A 22,144-nucleotide genomic window follows, 5' to 3' on the forward strand; every position below is an offset into this window, starting at 1 on the left:
TTCACTTGTAGTGTCTCTTCGTGACAGGACAATGGTGCGTTTGAACCCTAAATCTGTGAACCTCAAAGCAACACAAACGAATCAAAAATGCAAAAAAAAAAAAAACAAAACAAAACGCAAAGGGAAACCCATTTTTCGAACTCATTGGTAGCTAGAGGCGACAATGGATGGCGTGACGGAGTTGGACAGTGGTGGTCGCAAAGAGAGTGAAGAGGGGTTTTCTGCGTAGAGAGTTTTGAGAATACGATGAACAGTGAAAGAGTTTCGCGATTTGGGAATTTAACCGGCTTTATGGCCTCGGTTCAATTAATAATTGAGGCTTAAAGTCCTTTTACTACTTTGGTCCCTGCACACCTGAGGCAAAAAATGTTGATGCTGGTGGCAATTTTGAAATTTTGCTTACTGGGCTGCCTTATAGGCTTCAGTTCTTTTGTAACTGAGGCCTAAAGTCTCTTTACTGCACCGATTTTCAGAGACCCGAGACAATATAGTTGGACGAAATTGCAAAAATGTCACCGTCTCCTTATAGACTTCGATTCCGCTATAACCGAGACCTATAAGGCAAATTAAAATGTCAAATCTGCACTAGTATTCACATAGCCAACCACCAAGGTCAACAACTGAAAGGTCAATGAATGAACCAATGATTGTGTCTGATCGATCTATATTAATTAGCACACTTTTAAGAGACAGACCAAATTAAACGAGGGTTATCAAGGTAAATATCAAGTTATGCATACAATGAAGATTATAAGACAATTGGGTCATAATTAGTCCCCAAAAGGTAAAGACCCACTATGAGTAGTATAAATAAATGTTTCAGGTGATGTATTTATTACGATTATTATTAGCATTCACTCCTACTCAGACTTCAATTGACTTGATCGTTGAAGTGCCTCCTACAGGTACCACCCGATCGACAATCCAAGGATCCGTCTCAGTGAGTGTCCATTTGACCTTGTAGAAACATTATTTTTCATACTTGTTAGAACCATTTATTTGTCTTTGTATCGTGCATTCTATGTTATTTTCATACAATTTTTTAGGATTTAAATATGTCCTTCTAATATAGATGTAATTATTTTTTTTAGTTGAACTGTCTTGTCAAATCACTCATATCCTCGCTCAACAAACAAATACAATTAACTTTGTTACAAAAAGAAACGGTTCGTTTCACTTAACAAGAGATTATGCTCTCTCAATCATAAATTACTTTTTAGAAGTGGTTGAAAGGTAAAGTCGTAGAGCAAAAAGAGTTTTTTGTGTGAGAATGCAACTAAGGACGAGAGAAAAGGATGTAGCTGCAAATACAACTTAAGAACTCCATTCTCCTTCATCCATTCAAATATTTAGATTAATGTTTTGCTCCAAATGTATAGTAATAGTAAAATCCTCTATTGGATGTAATGTATCTAAATTTTACATAGATATTTTATATATAACATAGATCTCTTTCATTATTCTTGTAATCTTTTCTTATTTTTTCACGTACATTGATTGTTTAACCAATATTTATTGGATAAAATTTTAATTTTTGTGTACAGTTCAAATTAAAAGTAATTTAACTATACAAATTGAAAGATTTAACATTTCATTGTAATGATGTCTACAAATTACACGTAATAAAAACTATAAAAAATTTAAATACAACAATAGTTGAAATTAAAAAGTAAAATTTTAATTTAATTAATAATTATTATATGAAGGAGTTTAATTAAAATAATTTATTCAAATAAAAAACACAAATTTCAGAGAATAAACAGAAGCAATAAAATGTAATAGCAATTTATTTTTTAAAAATGTCTAAAATTATAATCATATAATAATATAATTTTCCTAGAAAATAAAATTTTATTTATGTAATAACATTTCTTTATGTTTTTCATAAAAAAAAATACACATTTAACGAGAGAAAAATGAAAAAAAAAACTACGTACATATATGCACAAAACAAGAAAAAACTTAAAAAAGAGTTTGTTGGTTACTCATCTTAAATCAATGACAAAAACATTCAACAATGTCAAATCTTAAGGTTCAATAAAAGAAATTATAAATAATTTTATATTACTAACTTTTACATTTCTACCATAACTACATTAACTAATGACGGGTTTCAAAACTCATCATTCTAAAAGATTAAATATTTTATTTAAAATCATGAAATGCAGAAAAAGTATAAATACCTGTAAAAAACACTTTGTTAACCATAAAAAGAAGTTAGAAGTGTAATTTTACATATATGTACACAACAGATTCCTTGCCGTTTATCCGTTACATGTGTCTCTCTTTCCATTTCCTTTCGCAGAGTAAACGATGAGCGGACATGAGTGTAGATAGTCCAAAATACCCTTTTCCTCGTGTTAGAAAACATTAGTATTAGTTTTTTCAGAAAAGTTTATCTGGTTTTCTCGGGATACCTGAAGCGTGGTAGTGGTGGATGAATCCCCTCGATTGTAACATAGCATTAAACTACCAGAATAGTAACCACAGCAATTGGCCGCTGTTCCCCAAACAGTTACCTTCGAAGTGAGTAAAAGTACTCTCTGAGCTGGCCATTTTCAACACCTTGTCTCCCAAAGAGTCAGGGAATTAGGGTTAGTGAAATAGGTTCCAGCACTAGGAAATGGCGAACGATACCGGTCCCAATTGCGTAGCGGATAAAGGACCTGTGACGAGGTCTTCGAGAGAGACATTGTCGAAGAAAGTTGCGGCGAGCGCCTCAGCCACTCCAAATCGCAAGTCAGAGCGGCTTGAGAAGAGGTCTCCGTCGTCGCCTGGGGGCTTGGTGGATCCGAAGAGGAAGACGGAGAAGACGGAGATGCCGTCTCCGACTCCGTTGAGGAGATCTGAGAGAACGAGGAAGGATTGTCCTTCGGATCCTCCTGCTTCCAGAAGTTCAGGTTCGGGAACGCGGCAGAAGAAGCGTTGCACTGGGAAGCAGTTGTTGTTTGAAGCCAGCGAGGATGGGGACGATGAAGATGAGGAACGAGGTGTGGAAGCTTCTTCGAGACCCAGAACTAGGAGAGTGACTGAGCGTGAGTATCGTGTTCTGTTCTTTCTTAGTTCTTAAGCTAATCTGAACTTTTTTAAATTTAATGATTTTAGTAATTTTTTTGTTAAGGGAGAGTGCTTATGATTCGGTTTCAGACCATTCCAAGTGTTATTAAAACTCATGCTGCTCGATAGAGTTCAGTGGGGGTGGTTATGAGATGGTTCAGATCAGTTACACTTTTGTTTATTTTATTCTAAAAAAGGAAGAGCTAGGTGGAGTTCTATTATTGGACTTTACTTTACAAGTTACAATTTTAATTAATACTTAAAAATGAAGAGTTAGGGGGGTTTTGTTATTGGATTTTACCAGTTTCAATCAATTATCAATGGCATAATTCCCTCCCACTAAATTTTCTGTATAAAAAAATATCAATCACATGCAGTTTTCTGTCTCTCATACTCACTCACTCAGTTCGCCATGTCTGTGGTGCCTATATAGATGAAGATGGGACTTAGATGGATATTAAAGTTTGAATAATTGAAAAATGTGGCTGACTGAGGTGTGCTAGCGTTAGTTAGTATGTTTTTTATGTTTAAAATATTAACTTTTGACTGGCAGATTGCCATGTGAAGAAGACAAATGGGATGAATAGGTCAACTGAAGGTGATGATGGGGGTGGGAGCAAGATTGATGGCTATCTTAGAAGGAACTGTTTAGATTCTGCAAACGATGATAAGGGTATTCGGCTGCCTGAAGATGCCACCAGTAAAGAGACTAGAGCTGAGCCTAAGTTGAGTGAGCCGGTGAAAGAACTGTCAGATGATGATGTGACTGTAAATCCAATGGTACCGTCTGATACTGCAAGTTGTGAGCCCAGTGGGCTACCTGAAAAGGTTCAGTTGGATTCATGCAAAGAGGAGAGATCACAAAATTTAGGGTCAAGTGATTTCATATCAAATGAAAATTTGATTAGGAAACGTATTGAGCATGATAAGGATGAAAGTTCAATATCTTCTAAGAGAAAAAGAACAACGGTGGCCATGCATTCAGATGCTTCTACTCTGTTAGTGGACAATGACAATAACAATAACAGCAACTTGTTTGAGGATACCCGCCCGTCAAGGATATGCAACAATGTTGTGGAGACCAGTGGGTCATGTTCCAAAAGGATAAGGTACTTTAATTTTTAGCAAATGCTAGGGAATTAATCAATCCTATTCTTTAATTAATATGAAATAAGAATTTTAATCCATTCAATGCTCAGGCGTATAATATTGGCATGTTTTATTTCTTTTATTAAGTTCAACTTTCACATAATTTCCTTTTTTTCTCTCTTAGAAGATATCTTTCTCTGTATATTAAAAATACATTTTTGGTTTTATGTCTAGGAAGATGTGAGGTGTTAAGTTGGATTTTTCTACACATTGTTAAGAAACTACCTTACCATTATAACAACCTAAAGTTTAGTTTGTCTGAAAATTATTGTTTCTGGGAAACGGGTCCCATCCCATTAACACCTCAGATACGTTGATAATAATAAAAGTTGATGTCTGAAAATTATTGTTTCTGGGAAACGGGTCCCATCCCATTAACACCTCAGATACGTTGATAATAATAAAAGTTGACATGCAACTGAAAAGGGATAAGCTTATTTTATTATCTCCTAAGTGTGTTTGAGTTGATCTTTTAGGCAGCTCTCCTTATCAGATGTGAAAAAGGACCGGAAGAAATCAACCAATAATGTTGATCAACCTTCTTCAAAGATATCCACTAGGGACAAGGAAGGTTAGTTGTTCCCATCATTATTAAGTTTCAGTTTATTATGAGTTTTCACCGTTCAATGACATGGATAAATAATAACAAGAGTTAAGAGAGAAAGAAAGAGAAAATTGAAATTTGAGAGAAAAATGTTATTTGGATGATTGTGTTGAATCTGTCTATTACATTAGATATAACTACTCTTAAGTGCTGAGCTAGTAACATAAACAATTAGCGACAGCTGTCACAGCTAACTTCTTTGTATCCACACTAAGGACAGCTAAAAAGCTGTTTTCAACATATCATTCACACAGCTAGAATTGTTGTAGCTGTTGATGTTTCTCATCGGAGCTTGACATTGTCTGGTACTTTCTACTGGAAATCTGGTAGCTCCTGTGGATAATGTCTTTTGATTCTTGTTTAGTTCAATTGTGTGTGTTTGTAACAGTATTTCTTGGAAAACCTGGAGATATAGAGACAAGGCTGGTTCCTTGGATAGCTCCTTATCACCTGAGGATCCTAAATGTTTATGTGGCTTCATCTTATACTTGAGCAATGAGGCATTCACCTCAGTTGTATCATAAACTTTCATCCAAAATGACTCCTTTTTTCTTCTTTTTTGCATTGAATGTTCTTGCTTCTAGGCGTGCCAAAGTGATAGATGGTCTACAGTTAGTTTGAACCTCTGGCGTTACCCTGGCCATTTGAGTTTGGGGGGGTTGTAGAGTTCAGACAGTGCCAAAGGAGTAATACAGGTGGCTTTTTCCATCTTTGGTGAAGATTCTTATCTTTTCTATGGGTTTCCATTCATCATAGCCAAGATAAATTCTGATCTTTTCTTTTTTCATCTTCAAACTGAAGGAAATACGTACAAATCTCTTTTTTACCAGCCAAACTCCTGCTAATACAGCTCTGGTTTCCTCAATCCCCAGCTTTTAAGATTTAAGTTAACTTGCTTTCCTTATTATTTTTCTGTCACAGCCCTAGAAATAATTTGCTTGATTCTCATGCCCTACGCACAAAAACTGGTTTCCTTACTGTCAAAAGGCACTCACTTTGTCTTAAGTGTCTCGGAGTGACAATTTTTTGGCATGCGGCCTCAACTGTCATTCGTCCTGACGACAACACTATTTGGTAATTTATTCCATGTGAATTAAAGTTCTTAGTTCTTATCATTTGTTTGTGATCAAATGTCAGACTCGGAGAGACCTCAAATGAACACTGTTGAAACTTACAAAATAAGGAAACAGCAGAGGAGCATACATCTTTTACTGAAGCCAGAGATAGCAAATCTTTGTGAAATTCTGCATCTCCCTGTATGCTCTTGGTTTCTCTTTGTCATGTTTTACTTGCCATTGTTTGTCCTGCTATGGTCTTTTGTTCATAGTATTGCAATTTATTTACCAGCTTTTTTATTGGTGAAATGCATTTATGAGATTATAAAAAATGTGCTGTTTAGTAATATTGATTTATGCCTTCATAATTTTGTTGATTTGATGCTATCCTCTCATTAAGTTCTGGATGTTCAGATAAATTACTAATCCCGTCATACAGTTTGCAAATACTGTAGTGTGAATCTTGTGAAGGCTGTCTTCCAGTGATGTGGAATGACATCAGTTTTGGATATGTGAAGTCCAGGTTTAAAAGGGTAGACTCAGGTTATGTTGAAGAACACCTGTTGACATAGAATTTCGGATTTTGGTTGATAAAGTAACATTATGTTTAGAAATTTAACAGGATGTATTGCTAAGAGTGTAACTAAAAGGATGATAATGGGTCAGAAATGGTTGCTATGTGATCAGGCCAGTCTGTTGTTGATTTAGTTTGATTTTATTGGAGTATGGAAATGTGTTGGAGGTGCATTACATTGTAGTATTTGGGAAATGGGAGTTACTGTAAAGATTCAAATAGTCATATAATGGTTAGATTCAAGGAACATGGATTTATTTTTTCATAATTTATTTTGTTGTCTCTGACTTTGACTTATTAATAATATAGCTTTGAATTCTTCTAATCCAATCCTGCATCCCGAGGGAATGATTTTTAGGACTGTACGCCGTACAAGTTTCATGATAGTTGATTTAGTTTACTTCAATCTGGGTTCTAGTATAGTGTCAGTTTGAATTTCGATGTATTTTGACATCCTTTTTTCATGCAGGATAATGTCAAAAGTATGGTTCAAAATTGTCTTGAATATACTATGAACAATTACCAGATCTGTACAGAACCATTGCCAATATTACAGGCTTTTCAACTATCTCTGGTCAGAATATTACATTTCTTTTTCTTTTTCGTCCTCATTTATTTTCCTTCTCAGTTTTCTTTGGCCATGTCCACTTGCTTGCTTGGAAAGTTTTCGTTTTAGCCTTTTTATACATAAATGTTGGTAATCCGAAATCTCACTAAATCATAGAAGTGCATCATTCTTACAGTTTCTAATAAATAAGAATAACATAATAATCCTTAGCATCCTTCATTCTACCCCAGTTAGCCTTTCTCTTTGGGAAAATCTAATACTTCATTGAAGCCTGTTGTTTTTTCATCTATTGATATTTGTCTGTTGCTGCAACCTAATGGCAGAAATTTTTTAGTCTGCACTTGATCTAACCAGTCAACTTCAAGCCTGTTGGAATTTTCTTAGTTGAGATTCTGATATCTGTGTAGCATCGTCAGCTGGTTAAATGAGGCTAGGTTCAAGCTTCAACCTTAACAACCTGTTAAATTAAGTGTAGAATAATTAGTTCTTAGGGTTTCTAAACTCTGAATCAAATGTGTTGTTCACTTGGTTGCCTTTAATACGTAGAATTGACAAGCTTTTCTGTGTACTTTTAAATTTCAGTGTTTGACTGCTGCTGCTTTGCTAAATCACAAACTCAACTTTGAAGCTTCCCTTTTGCTTGCAAAGCAGCATTTGAATTTTGACTGCAAAAAAGAAATTGTAGATGAAATCAATTCAAGGCTTTGGGATCTGAAGGAAAAGTTTTTATCGCTCAAAGGAAACTCTAATGTTGCTGGCTGTGCAAAGGCTTCTGAATCGTCAAGTGGGGCTTATTCATATACTGAAGTGACACCTGAGGCTGAATTGGTAAAAACTGATAATTCTGTAAATACTAAAACCGTTCAGAAACGTAAAAGCCAGTGGAACAAGCTACTTCTGATGCAACGGGAAGAGAAGATAAAGTTAAAAAAAGATATTGAGAATGAAAATGCTGAAATTCAGAGAAGGCACCAGATAGAGTGGGAAGCTATTCAATCATGTTCTCCCGGTAATTTGACTAACGATGGAAAGCTTCAGGCTTCCAAAAGTTCTTACATGAAAAGAACTAGAGAATTGAATAGGCAGCAAGAAATTCGTCTCAAGGATCTTGAGGTCAAGCAATTAAAAGCAAGGCTGATGTTCCAAGAGTCTTCGGCACCAGATGAATTGTTAAACCCAATTGCTTCGAACAAAGTTGGGACCATGGTCAAATCCTTACAGATTTGTGATCAAGCCCAACATCATAATGCTCCAAAAGTCCTTGTGTCTGACCATGTTGCTGAAGAAAAGGGTTTCAATGATACAGTGGAAGTCAAGGAAAGGATTGAATCTGGGGTTGGATCATCTGAAGCTCCTGATGCCAATGCCTCTGTTGTTGCACCATTCAGTAGCACAGTTGAACTGCAAACTCGTCTTGTTAAAAATGCTGATGATGAGATGGACATAGTTGCTTCAAAAGATGGACTAGTATCTGAAATTAAGTGCAGTAATATTGTTGAAAATGAATATGAAAGTCTGGGAAATATTATCTCTAAACATACCAAATCCAGAGAGCATCGTTCTGATGGAGTTATTAGAGTGCTAGACGGGGAAGAGTGTGTAAATATTAATCATGAATCTCATAATGATTTTGGGCAGAATGCTATACAGGTTCTGCCTTCATATAATGAAGACATACGTCACGGAGAAACTCTAGATGTTCTTAGTGCAGAGGTGGCTCCTTTAGTCTGTAACACCAGCAGTTCTGAGAATGATCTTGTTGAAATTCCTTCTAGGCAAGGGGAACTAAATGGGACTATACAGATCAAGCCTGTTTGTGGACCATCAATAGAAGTTGCTGCTAATGGTTCCAATGATGGTGAAAAGAATATGACCCTATTGAATTCTCAGTCATCCGAAGAACATATTCCAAGTGTGAATACCATGTGCACACCATATTGTGAGAATACTGCACAAATCCATGACGCTGATAACAATTATGGTTCAAATAATGCTGACACTCTGAACTCATCTTTGTATGATGAAAGAATTTCCTCCGTGAATTCAAAATCACCTCAAGATCGTATCCATAATGAAAATGACAAGCACACTCTAGATTGTGAAACTTTTGCACTTAATGGCAGTGGTTCAGATAATTTTATTCTTAATTCTCCTTTGGTTGACGAGAGAAATGCTGATAGGACCATAGTATTAAATAGAGATGCACATGGGGGAATACATGTGGCTGTCAATTTGACTTCATCCACTAAGGAAATATCTCGAGGTGCAGTAAATGACTCAGTTTTAAGTAGTGTGTTGTCAAAACCATGTGGAGCGGATAGTTCCAGTAATAATAGCTCTGATGCTAACGCTATTCTTTCAAATCAAACTTCTATAGAGAAGCAAAATCATGATGGAGTCTCATCAAGCATACCTGTTAGACAAGTTCCAGTTGGAGTGTCAGAAACTAATGAGAGCGCCATTGTAAACGTATTAGATGCGGAGGAAGCTAGTTGGATGCCTGACGCAGTCAATTACCCTGACAATGTAATTCCTCAGAATTCTTCATCCATGGATCAATTAGCTAATGGAGGTCCAGTATTTGATGACAATTTATCATCAGAGACTTGTACTACAAGCCCAAGCAATAGCAGGGCCCTACCTGATGAACACGTTTCTGTCTTGATGCCTGAAAATAGCCTCGGAGAGGTTGAATTTCAATTGACACACAATGTGGTGATTGATAAAAGTGCCACATTGGACCAGCAGGAAGGAGTATGTACAACCATGACTGAAAACAGTTCGTATCAGGAGACTCCAGTATCTAGACCAGTTGATTTTATGGAGTCTCTAGAACAAGTGCAGTCTTTATCATTTGTGGAGTCTCCTCCTCATCTGGATACTACTAGAGAAACACAGAACTATGTAGTATCTAGTGTTGTTGATGTTGTACAAGCTAATCAATCCATTAATGATTCACTGGTCATGGAACCTCCACAGGAGGGGCAATTTCCTTCTGCGGATTTCTTCTCTTCCGACTGGGACCTATCCAACTTGCCTTTGGTGACCAGAACTGAAGATCAGTCATACAATGAAGATGATCTCCTCGACCACATTCCTGGAACATTGATTGAGATTCAAAATCAATCTTTTGTGCAACATCCCTCAAATTCAGACCAGCAGGAAGGAGTGTGTAGAACCATGATTGGTAACAGTTTGTCCCAAGAGACTCCAATATCTTTATCAGTTGATGATCTCATGGAGCCTCTTGAACAAGTGCAACCATTATCATCTTTAGAGTCTCCACCTGACCAGAATACTACGATAGAAATGCAGAACAGTTTGGTATCAAGTTCTGTTGATACTGTACCAGCTAACGTATCTACGAATGATTCACTGGTCATGGAGCCTCCCGGGAAGGAGGGGCAGTTACCTTCTGCAAGTATCCTTTCTTCCAATGATGGAGACCCGTCTAACTTGCCTACAGTGACTGGAACTGAAAACCAGCCATCCAATGAAAATGATTTACCGAACCACGTTCCTGAGACATCAATTGAGATTCAAGATCAAGTTGTGCAATGTACCTCAAATGTGGAACTTGATTCTTCATGTTTACGCCAAGATGTACATCCAGCCTCAAATATGGATTTGGTTTCGCATGTGGTTGCTGTAGTTAGACAACAGTCTTCAAACACAAGAAATTTGTCAACTCTCACAGAGATTAATAATCATCCTATACAACCTGCAAGCCAATCAGATTCCAGGATTATTCAACGTTTGGCCCTTGATCCGCTTAAGTGTGAAATGGAAAGACTACATCGACTGGTAGAGGATAATAAGAAAGACTTTGAAGAAAGGGTTAGCTTTTGGTTTACTGTTGCTATGATGATTTTTATATTAGATTATATATCCTCAATCTTTTTTCTTACAGTAACTATATTATTTTACTTGTTGGAGCAGAAATTGAAGTTGAAACAAGATTTTGAGAAGGACCTCGAGGAACTTTACAGGAAGTTTGACATTAAACATAAGGAGAATGAAGTTGAAGTACAGAAAATAAGGAAGGACCTGGACAGACAACATAGCATAGTTAATGTAAATATGAAATTGGCTGAGGCTTGTAGGGTTAAATCCATGAATTTTTTACTATCTGGTTCACCAAGCATGCACAAAGGTATATTTCTCGTTATAATGACTCTAGTGATTGTGGAAATTTCCATCCCCTTTATTGTTCTCCTTTTGACTGTACAAGTTTCTGCCGAAGTATATCTGCTGCTTTCAAACGTATCTAAACTGCTGTTACGATGAATACATTTGCTTAGACTTCTTAACATGACAGTGTTGTGTTTCTTCCACTGTCCATGTATTTTTGTAAATAAATAAATGGGAAAAAACTCCCGAATGGAAAAAAAAAATGAATCTTCACAAAACCAAATATTAGTGGACAGCGGGCTTTCCATTTTAGTGGGCTTTGTAGGGCCTTTGGAATCAATATGTCAAACACTGCTGGCGTTTTCTGTTTTCTTTCTTTATACGTAGGAAAAAACTACCAGTGCATTTGCCAAGTGCAGTTAAGGATGGTTTAGTTTTATGCAAACATCAAGGAAGGGTTTTATTTTGTTAAATATGCCATTTTTATGCACGTCTGTATCTGTTGCGCAGGTGCATCCACCTCATGTGCACCCATCTGCCCCAACTTTTGTTTGTCTCTTCTAACCCCATTTTATATTTAATGTCAGATGCGAGTCCGGTACAGCAATTATTTCAGGTTGCAAGTCCACAAAATGCCACTGCGCCCAATGTGGTTGCTAGACCATCTTCTCGTGAGTATTCTGCAGCCAGCTTGCAGAGTTCCTATGCTACAACTACCTCACAGACTATGGTACCACCAATACAAGCCACGTACAGTTCGCCTGGAACATTCTCCGTTACTCCTTCAAGACTACCACGTATCAACCCCCTCACTTCACTCTTGGGAAATGTTCAAACTGGTGGGGAGATACGTGCCCCCGCACCTCATCTCCACCCTTATAGAGCACCGACGCCCGTCCCAGCCTCCACTTTCTGTACAGTTCTGCGTGGGAGACCAAGTCAGCCGGCACCCGGTAATATTCATGTAACTTCCCCCCCATTTTCTTACCAGACACCCCGGCCAGCGCCGGCAACCTTTCCACCTGTTCTACACGGGGGGCTTTGGCCACCCACTTTACCTGTCATTAATCCTCACACTGAGCCAAACAGTCAACACGGCACATATCTGCCAAATGTTCGGCCACATATGCCAGATTTGCCTTCGATGAACCTATCTAAATGTGACAAAAGTAGTATAACGACGGCAACCTCAGCTCATCCAGCTACATCATCTGATGTAGTCTGTTTATCAGATGATGAATGACATGAAGAAGTATTTGCATATTTGGCCTAAACACTAGGCAATTATAATCTCTTTCTTTTTCCCTCGTTGAGGGGGCTTCTAACAAGAATTAGGAAGGTAGAAGTTGTTGCGGTCCGGTGCCGGTGCCGGTTCTGGTACCGTGCTTACCTGTTTCTGTTATGTTGTAACTATTATTTATTTTAAATATGTTTATATATATGCAATGTAATTAGTTTTATTAGTCTCCTGAATTACAATGAAGGTTGTGCTACTTTTTCGGTGGAGCGGATGAAGGAGTGTTCCTTGAAATGAAGCGTTGTTCATAACTTCGTATCATTTTGTAAGTTAAATATAGAATACTTGTTATTGCTGTTTAAATAAGTGCTCCTCCAGTCCTCTGCAAGCAAAGTATTTCATTAATAGACAAGTTAAGAGTACTTCTCTTAGGCTGTTTGTGAAATTCATATTTGATTGGGGTGATTTAGTAAAGGGGCAGGGAGGGAAGGGAGAGATGAAAGATTTGTTTCAGAAAATTTTTGTTCTGGGAGGTATTACATATCTTCTGACAAGTTTGTTTCGGAAATTGTTATGAAAAACATGTTTTGAATTACAATTCATATGGTCCGGAAAGGTTGGTCCGAAAATCTGATTCTAAAAATTATATTTTAGAAACTGTTTCATAAATTATGTTTTGAAAATTCTAAAACTTGTTTTGGAAAATTTATTGAATAGAAAATCGGTAATCTTGAAGTCACTTTATTAAAACTAGTGAAAACATGTGCATTTGTTCACTTATTTAAATTTTAAAAATTAAATATAAATAAATTTGTATATTTTATTATAAATACTTATTTATTTATTAAAGATATTTAAAAGAAAAATTAAGTGAATGAAACAGTTTTAAAAAAATGATTATTTATTAAAAGGATAAAATTAAAAATAGAGATGTGAACATCAAAATATGTAACTTTTATATGTATATATATGGGGTTAGAAATTATTGGATTGTAGGAGGAAATTTGATATTAGATTATAAACAAGCATCAATGATATCCAATTGGACTTATCTCAAGTAATCATGAATATGTAGTAAGAATCTTGAGTACCTTCCGAGATTGTAGATAGAAGGATTTCTTCTTACTGGAATCAGGGATTGACAAACACATATACACTTTAAAAGAGTGAAGAAGGATTTCTTCTTACTGGAATCAGGGATTGACAAACACATATACACTTTAAAAGAGTGAAAAAAGCTTAGTAAGACTTTCGCTTAAGTGTTTTAGCAGAGGTTATTCTAATCCTAAGAAAAATCTTTCTCGAACATTATTTATTAGTACTTGAGGCATGTTATATTGACAAAGGGAATATTTGTTATTACTTTCTTTAATTTTTTTGTCTTTTACTTTTTCTAAACTAGTAAATGGAACTGAATTTCTTAGATCTTAATTAAATAACTATGAGATCTTTTGTTTTATCTATTTCATTTTTAAATCAACATAATTTATGTGTAAATAGTTAATTTATTAAATTATTGATAAGAAAAAAATTAGTGTCTTAGTATAAAAAATTTAAATTCTGTTAATAGATGCAGTAATTGAATATATTTTAATTTTAATAAGGGTATGAGTGTCCTAAGGACATGCACAAGTTAAGAATAACTAATACGTATTAAATTTTGTAAAAGTTTATAATTAATTATGATTTTAAATAAAATTTGACTTAATAATTTTTATTTTATTTAAATAACAAAAATTACCCATAAGTATTGTGAAATTGTGTTTAATATTTTTTTAATGTTCACCAAAAATACCATAAGTATTGTATAATTGTGTTTAATATCTTATTTAATGTTCACAAAGTTAAAATATAATTAAATAATAAAATAATTATGTTTTCACGTTGTTAAAAATTAAAATATAATTAAACGTTAAAAAATTTAAATTAATAGAAAAACAAAAAAAAATAGTGTCAAATATCTAAAAAATTTAAAAAATTAAAATAAAATATGAATTTCAGATTTCATTGAATTTTTTTCTTTAACTTTTTGTAGCAGTTATTTTAGTTTAACAAAATCTCCTATATTAAAAAGTAAACAATATTTCAATATCTAAAATTATTATTAATTATAAATACATAAAGTTGGGTATTACAAATCTCTTTTACATTTCAAGTTCACTTAGAAACTCTTGACGGAGAAGTATATTATATTAGAGAGTTATTGTTTAAAAATTTTAAAAAATATTTTTATCTTTATAAAATATATTATATGTATTTATATTATTTTAATTAATGAAGTTAATTATTTCAACTTTCAATGTAAAAATAATAAAACCTTGAAACTAACACGTATTAACTATTCTTTTATCTGAGTCTTAAGTACACCGATTAACATTCTTTTTTTATAAATGTAATTTGTTTCATAAAGAACATTGGAAAACAGCCATATCATGAATCCAACAAATGACGAGGAACACCATGCATGGAAACTGCAAAAAAATTACATCAACATTACATTTACAGTGGTTTAGCGATGAATTCTACCATGAATAGCTGTTACTTAGTACAAATAAAATAAAAGAAGTATTACTCAACAATGATAAATATAAAATCTTACAATTTTAACATATGAATTTGTTTATGATTAATTATCTTTGTCTACGTCTTGTGTTTTGTATAAATATAATATCCTGACAGATAAAATTTATTACGTGAATTATATACTAAAGAACAATTTTTATGGTGACTTATACAATAAGTTTTATTTTGCGAATTTTAATTTCTTTAATGTTTTTCACCATTTATTTATTTAGGAAGGATTCCAAACTCAAAGTTCCTTAAACCCGAATTTTATAAGAAAAAAACTTAGACAATATATTTTATCTTGGAATGAAAAGTCGAGATATAAGTTAAAATTGAGGCTCATCTTGACCGTGTAAAATTACTTTCTGCTATTGTTTTGGGAATGAAGTACACAATTTTTTTTTATATAAAAAATAGATATGATAAGGTTTCAAATCGTATACCATAAACAAATTTTGGTTTTCATTCACTATTTTTAAAATTGATCATACTTTGTTAAGGCTTGAAAAAAATAAAATACTTTGCTACGATCGATTTAGTTTTAAGAAGGTTTAAGTCTAAACTAGTGTTTTTGTTTTTATCTAAAGGTATGGGAGTGTGAAGCTTGGATAATTGTTAATTAACGTGTATTATATTAAATTTAACTTTGTTCTATAATGGCTTAAATACCTTTTTAATCCTCATTTTCGTAATGTTTGTTGTGGATGGTCCTCATTTTGATAGAATGTTTAAGATGATCCTCATTTTTACCGAATGTTTAAAATAGTCCTCATTTTCGCAATTCGTGTTTAATTTGGTCCTTTTTCTGTAACGTCGTTTAAATCATTAACGGAGCATTGTATAGGTGGCACACGGTTTGTAGTAGAGTGTGTTACGTGTACTGTATACGTGTGGTAATTAACGTTAATTTTTCAATTTAGGAGAAATTTTGCAATTAGGGAAATTTCTTCATCTTCGTCTTTCTTAAGCTCGGATTTGCAGAGGAAGTAGCTAATACTTGTCATTTCATCATTGGATTGCAGTTGCGCTCTTTATTTCAATTTTACATATTGGACTTTAAAAGATTACACACAATAACGTGAACCCTATTACTAATTGCAACCTCTTCTCAACAACCTTCAATGACTTCTCCAAATCATTAATCTGATTTGTGTCATGATGATGACATCCTTTTCATTAACACCACCATTTGAAAACATTGCAAGAACCACCACTCTGTAAATCAATAAACCAAAAATTAAAATCAATTTATTATTAACACAAAAATAAAAACAGATTGTACCCAAAATTTTCTACCAATATTCTTTGGAGTTCTTGCCATCCTCGAAGTTGTCATCTCTTCGCAGCTACAAATCGGGGTTAATTCATTTCTCGTTGAATTACCAACAGTGCACAAAGTGATACAACACGGTTGCCTCCAACTATTACAACCAGAGGTAAAGGAAGAAGATTGGACCGTAACATACCTATATAATTATATAATGGGATTGCAGGAAGAAGAAGATTAACTGGAAAATTGAAATGAAGAGCGCAAATACAATCCAATGATGAAATGACAAGTATTAGCTGCTTCCTCTGCAAATAATCCGAGCTTAAGAAAGACGAAGATGAAGAAATTTTCCTAATTGCAAAATTTCCCCTAAACTGATAAATTAACGTTAATTAGCCATATGTACAGTACACGTAACACACCCTAATACAAATGTGCTACCTGTACAATGCTATGTTAATGATTTAAACAGCGTTACAGGAAAGGACTAAATAAAACACGAATTGCGAAAATGAGGACCATTTAAAACATTCTGTCAAAATGAGGATCATTTTAAACATTCTGTCAAAATGAGGACCATTCGTAACAAACACTACGAAAATTGAGGACCAAAAAGGTATTTAAGCCTTCTATAATTATTGTATGAAGTAAAGGTCACACAGGTGATATAACAAATTCACAAAAATTAAATTAAAACTTTATTTAGAATCCTAGAATGTCATTCAATTATACTTCACTTGGAATAAATTTTAAAGAACTATTTATTTTATATTTAATCAAGAGAGATGTTACTTGTTAGGTTTTCTATTTTTGGAAAACAAGTTTCAATTTTCTTATTTCTTTAAATATTTGGATGAACTTACGATTTTTTCTTTTTTTTTTCTTTCATCTAATCACTAAATCACGTTATTATTATTAAGAGATATTTTGTAAATTTTTTCCTGAAATATAAATGGTTCGAATGGTTAACTAGAAAACTCAGATTAAAGTTAGCAACATCATACAATTAATTAGTTAAACTGATTCCATACAAAACGTAGAAACTTTATACTGAAATTCTGCATTCAAAGTTGAAAATTATGATTTTCCAACCATAAAATGTATTTAACACAATGATAGAGAATTAAATAATAAAAGATAACACATGAGAGTTAGTTTCATCTAATTCTAAATGTAGTGAGTTTCGCAAACATCATCATAAGGAATCAACCTATCATAAAGATAATAAGAAACTTATTAAAGATTCCTTCTTCTTTTTTTGTATATTTTCAAGGTGACTTTAACGGAGTTTTCTTTGTACATTTAAAATATTTATTTATGTATTTAAATTATTATTTTTTTATACTTTTCATAAGCAAAATCATGTTTAAGGAGTTAAATTCCCAAAATATATTTCTTCACCCTTAATATCTATTCAAGATTTGCTTAGATTATTTTTTTCTATTCACATCTCCAAATTTTATATCTCTATTTATACCTTACGATTTTTCTCCCTTTAAACTGTTCAAAAAACTAAAAAATAAAATAAAATTGGAATGTTGTGTTGATTATTCATTCTAAATCTACTGCAATCAGAAAGTTGGTCAAAGACATATAATAATTGTTTAAGTAATTAATGACCCAAATATATCTGTTTTATGTGAAAACAAAGACGTAAATTAAAATAAGAAAATTACTATGTAAAAAATCGTGCTCAATTAATTTATAATTTTGCATCTATTTATTTATTATCATTAATATAAAACAATCATTTTATCATTATATATATATATATATATATATATATATATATATTTAATTTAAATTTATGATGTATCAAATTAAGAAGTCTCGAGATTTATGTTATTTTTTATAACATAACCTAATAATAATTATTTTGTAAACCACCATAAGTTTTGATTCTTATGCCTTATTACGAGACTATATTAGAGTCACTTAAAAAATTAATTTGGCAGAAGAATTTTTTTTTTTCACGAGTGTAGCTACGGGTTCGGGATCACCAACTAAGTTGTTAGAATAAAAAAGAACTAATTGTATAGAGTACTCTAATATATATCATATAGAAAATTGGAGCAGAAAATGTCTTCAATTTTTTTTTCTTCACTTCATTAAATTCTTATTACATATCATAAATATTATTACAACCAGCAATTTTATTGATGAATATTCCAACAAGAAAAATACTAATTGGTTGGACACTTCTGCAGACAAGAATCCATCACTTTAGTCACAGCACCGCTACCATCTTACATGCAAAATCAATCATCAGAACGATGAAAAAAATGTAAACATCATCAGAAATATGAAACATAAACATTAATGTTGTAAGAGTTTGAGTATTACCAACGTCGATGTTTATGGACTTGTTAACCCCACAGTGACTAATGCATTGTAATGCTCCTTTAGACATTTTAGGACACTTTGCAACACAAGCTGCAAAACATATTGGATAAGCAAGATTAGCTAGAACACAATCTATCCCACATTGAGCAGGACATGAGAGTTTTGCTTCTTCTGAAAAACCCAACATAATCATCATCACAACAACCGCAACAATACTCTTCATCTCACTCTTTGCCATCACTTCTTTTCAACCCTTTACTATATCAATTCTTTCTCTATTAAACTTTTCTTGTGTGTTTCAAGGGGAGCCAAACACCTACTTATATAGGCACACACTAACTCTTAATGTGAATTTTTTTAATATATATATATATATATATATATATATATATATATATATATATATATTGGCATAAGGGGTGTATGTTGGAAGTTCCATATTAATCACATATAAAACTAATTTAGAATATTTAAGTGGGTGTAAAATTCACCTTACAAGTTTTGTTGGGTTAAATTAGACTTAAAGTTCAATTCTTAATATTAATAAATTGTTGAAATTAATGCGAATATTTTTAATTTGATACAAAAATTCAAGAAAAAAAATAACCTTTTTAATCTAAGAATTAATATTGGTTAATATATTTTCACTACTTGACTCATGTCTAACTTATAAGTTTAATGTTTGTGTCTTATAAGTTTTAATATTAAGTTTAAACTAAGAGTATAATACATTTTCATTACTATACCTAATAAGATCTAACATTACACACAAGTTTTAGATTATAACAATAAAAAAAGTAATTTAAAAAAATATTTTTCATTTAATAAGAGATTAAAATAATGTCAGACTTATAACTTCTAAAAAAAATTTATCTATATAATTATATCTTTCGTTACACGTTAAAATACAACAATTAATATAATAAATTTGGTGAAATTATATATATATATATATATATATATATATATATTAAGTGTATAAGTTTTAGAACAAACATATTTATCACATGTTATAACCAGATTTTGTCTAAATTGCTATAAAAATTGTTATTGATTTTGGAAGTTTCTTGATAGACACGACATGTGAGTTTTTCCATCTCAGTTCCTTAAAGCAAGGGGAGCACGGTGACTGTTGCATTGTCGGATCTATATCTGTATTTAATGATATTTAATGAGCATTAATCAATTTAATGGATAAGTGTATTAAATGTATTTAATGAATATGAATATTAAATACTGCTTTCTTATATTCTCTTATGAATACTGTTTTATTCACCCAAACAAATATTAAATTTAATATTGAAGTGTTAATTTTTCATAGTTGTTCTTAAATTTTTCTTGCATTCTATTTAAATTATTCTTTTACTAAAAAAATTAAATCAATTTCCGTAATATTATTTTTAAAATGATATATTTATTATTTTTGTTGATATAAAATATATTAAATTATAATCGCTGCAGAACATATAGAAATAAAATATATTAAATTATAATCTAACAGATAGAAATATTATTCCTTGTTTCTAATTTGGGCTTTAATAAATGAATTTCTAGTATTACCAAGTACTGTATTTAATGAGAGATTCTAGTAAAACTTTTTCAATAAGGTATACAAAACTTATAGATTTTCGTATCCAAGAATAATATAATTAATTTTTACTTAGTATAATCAGTTAACTCTATTTGTTTTGGAAAAAAAAAGTTTATTTTAGAAAGAGAATGTTAACGATTTAACTCTAATTTACAAATTAATTATAAATTTTTCTTATAAAAGAAATTATTATAAATATTAATAAATTTTATTTTGTAAAAATGTATTTAAATTAATTAATATAGTGATTAATTATTTTTTATCTTTAAAATTGATTGCTATTAAATGATATTTTTACTGTGTATTTTGATGTATTTGAATATAATATATATTAAGTTCTATCATAAAGTCTAAATGTGCAGTCACTTGAAGTAAATATGAAAAATATTATATTTATTTGAGAAGTTTTTATTCATACAAAGTCTTTATTGAGAATCTATTCATTTTCGTTTTGGTTGTTTAAGAATGGTCTTGATCACGTGTGAACATTTATATATTATTGTTGTATAGTTTATATAAAACAATATCTTTAGTTTGGAACAAATTCAACCATTAAATCACCTGTTTAGATATACCAAAAAGTTTAAAATATTTATTAATTTCATCATTTTTTATTCATCTAGTAAACAATTCAAAACTTCAATTTAATTACAAAAATAGTGTAAATTGTAGTATTTATATTTTTATGTCATAAATGTATATATTCCATAAAGTGATATTTGAAAGAGATAAATAATGAAAGTTAAAAATGACATTATTTACTTACTAAAATAAATTCAATAAAAAGAATACACTTAAAAATACCATAATTCATATTATATTAAGATATTTATAAATGTCACTATTATAAATTATTCTTAATTCAATATTTCATAATTCAATATTTTCTAATAATAATAATAATTTAAATTATAAAAATAAATTATGACACTAGCTAAAAGAAATTAACAAACATTTTATTTCATGATCGATCAACATAAAATATTCAAGTATCTGATAAAACAACCCAATATTAAAAGTTTATAAGACAATTCTATGACTAAAGTTGTTATCATAATCTTGTTTTACTTTCATCACTTGATCTTATTATATCATTTGGAAATGACATATTATTTCCATTTAGGAATGTCAACGGGGGGACGAATTTCGTTATCCCATACTCATTTTCATAAAAAAATTTATCTATATCTCCATACCCAAACTCAACGGGTATCAAGTTTTGTCTCATCGTCATACCCACCGGATAACAAGTATATACTTGTACTCATACCTATACTCACTTTCTTATTGTTTGAATATCAATTAATTAATCTTTATAAAAAAATTATGGTAAAACAAACATAATATTATCAAATATTCAATATTAAAATGATGATTATTTCTTCAATATCAAATATTAAAAAAAAATATAATTGTATACATTTCAAATTAGAATATTAAACAAAATTTCATGAGAACCAAACTATTTATTAAATTGCAAGAGTTAATGAAACTTAGTTGATAAAATTTAAAAATATTTTTACAAAAATATAAAAGGAAAACAAATATTCAAATTAAAAAATATTTTAAATGTATGTTTACTTCAATTTTTTAAAATTCTAATGAATTTTTTATACACTAATAAAATTTATAATACATTACTTGATCAAAATCACACAAAGAATAAAAATTAAACTAATAATAATATAAATTTAACATAGATCTTTCATTTTTTGAATTTCAATATATGTTGGATGGTATATAAAAAAGATTCATGACAATTACAATAAATTGTTATATTATAGTAAATAAAATTTATTTATAGAATTGTAATGATAAAATTACATGTATGATAATGAGTTAAAAAATAAATTATATAAAAAGTATCAAATAGTATTCTACACGATAATAATAAACAATAAATAAAAATATTAAAACAAATGATCAAATGTATGTCTTATAAAAAATATGAGAGATCATTGAAGGAAATCACACAAAAGAAAACAAATGTATAATTAAGG

At 31.4% G+C, this 22,144-nt stretch overlaps 1 protein-coding gene across 3 annotated transcripts; it reads left to right on the forward strand.

Moving 5' to 3' along the window:
• The first annotated feature begins 2,266 nt into the window (after positions 1–2,266).
• LOC114170579 (helicase protein MOM1-like) lies at positions 2,267–12,787 on the forward strand. 3 transcript variants are annotated; one of them, XR_003601099.1, is made up of 9 exons: positions 2,267–3,035; positions 3,611–4,166; positions 4,683–4,777; positions 5,948–6,066; positions 6,909–7,013; positions 7,590–10,844; positions 10,947–11,160; positions 11,726–12,515; positions 12,603–12,741. XR_003601099.1 is itself a non-coding variant. In XM_028056088.1 (8 exons), exons 1-8 carry the CDS (start codon positions 2,624–2,626, stop codon positions 12,379–12,381), a joined length of 5,412 nt encoding a protein of 1,803 aa, XP_027911889.1. In that variant the 5' UTR covers positions 2,267–2,623; the 3' UTR covers positions 12,382–12,787. The 3 variants fall into 3 exon arrangements, 2 of the variants coding, with proteins under 2 accessions (XP_027911889.1, XP_027911890.1); XM_028056088.1 differs by having other exon boundaries at positions 11,726–12,787; XM_028056089.1 differs by lacking the exons at positions 2,267–3,035; positions 3,611–4,166; positions 4,683–4,777 and adding an exon at positions 5,417–5,505 and having other exon boundaries at positions 11,726–12,787.
• Positions 12,788–22,144: the final 9,357 nt, after the last annotated feature.

This window comes from Vigna unguiculata, chromosome 11, assembly GCF_004118075.2.
Source record: "Vigna unguiculata cultivar IT97K-499-35 chromosome 11, ASM411807v1, whole genome shotgun sequence".
Taxonomy (NCBI): domain Eukaryota; kingdom Viridiplantae; phylum Streptophyta; class Magnoliopsida; order Fabales; family Fabaceae; genus Vigna; species Vigna unguiculata.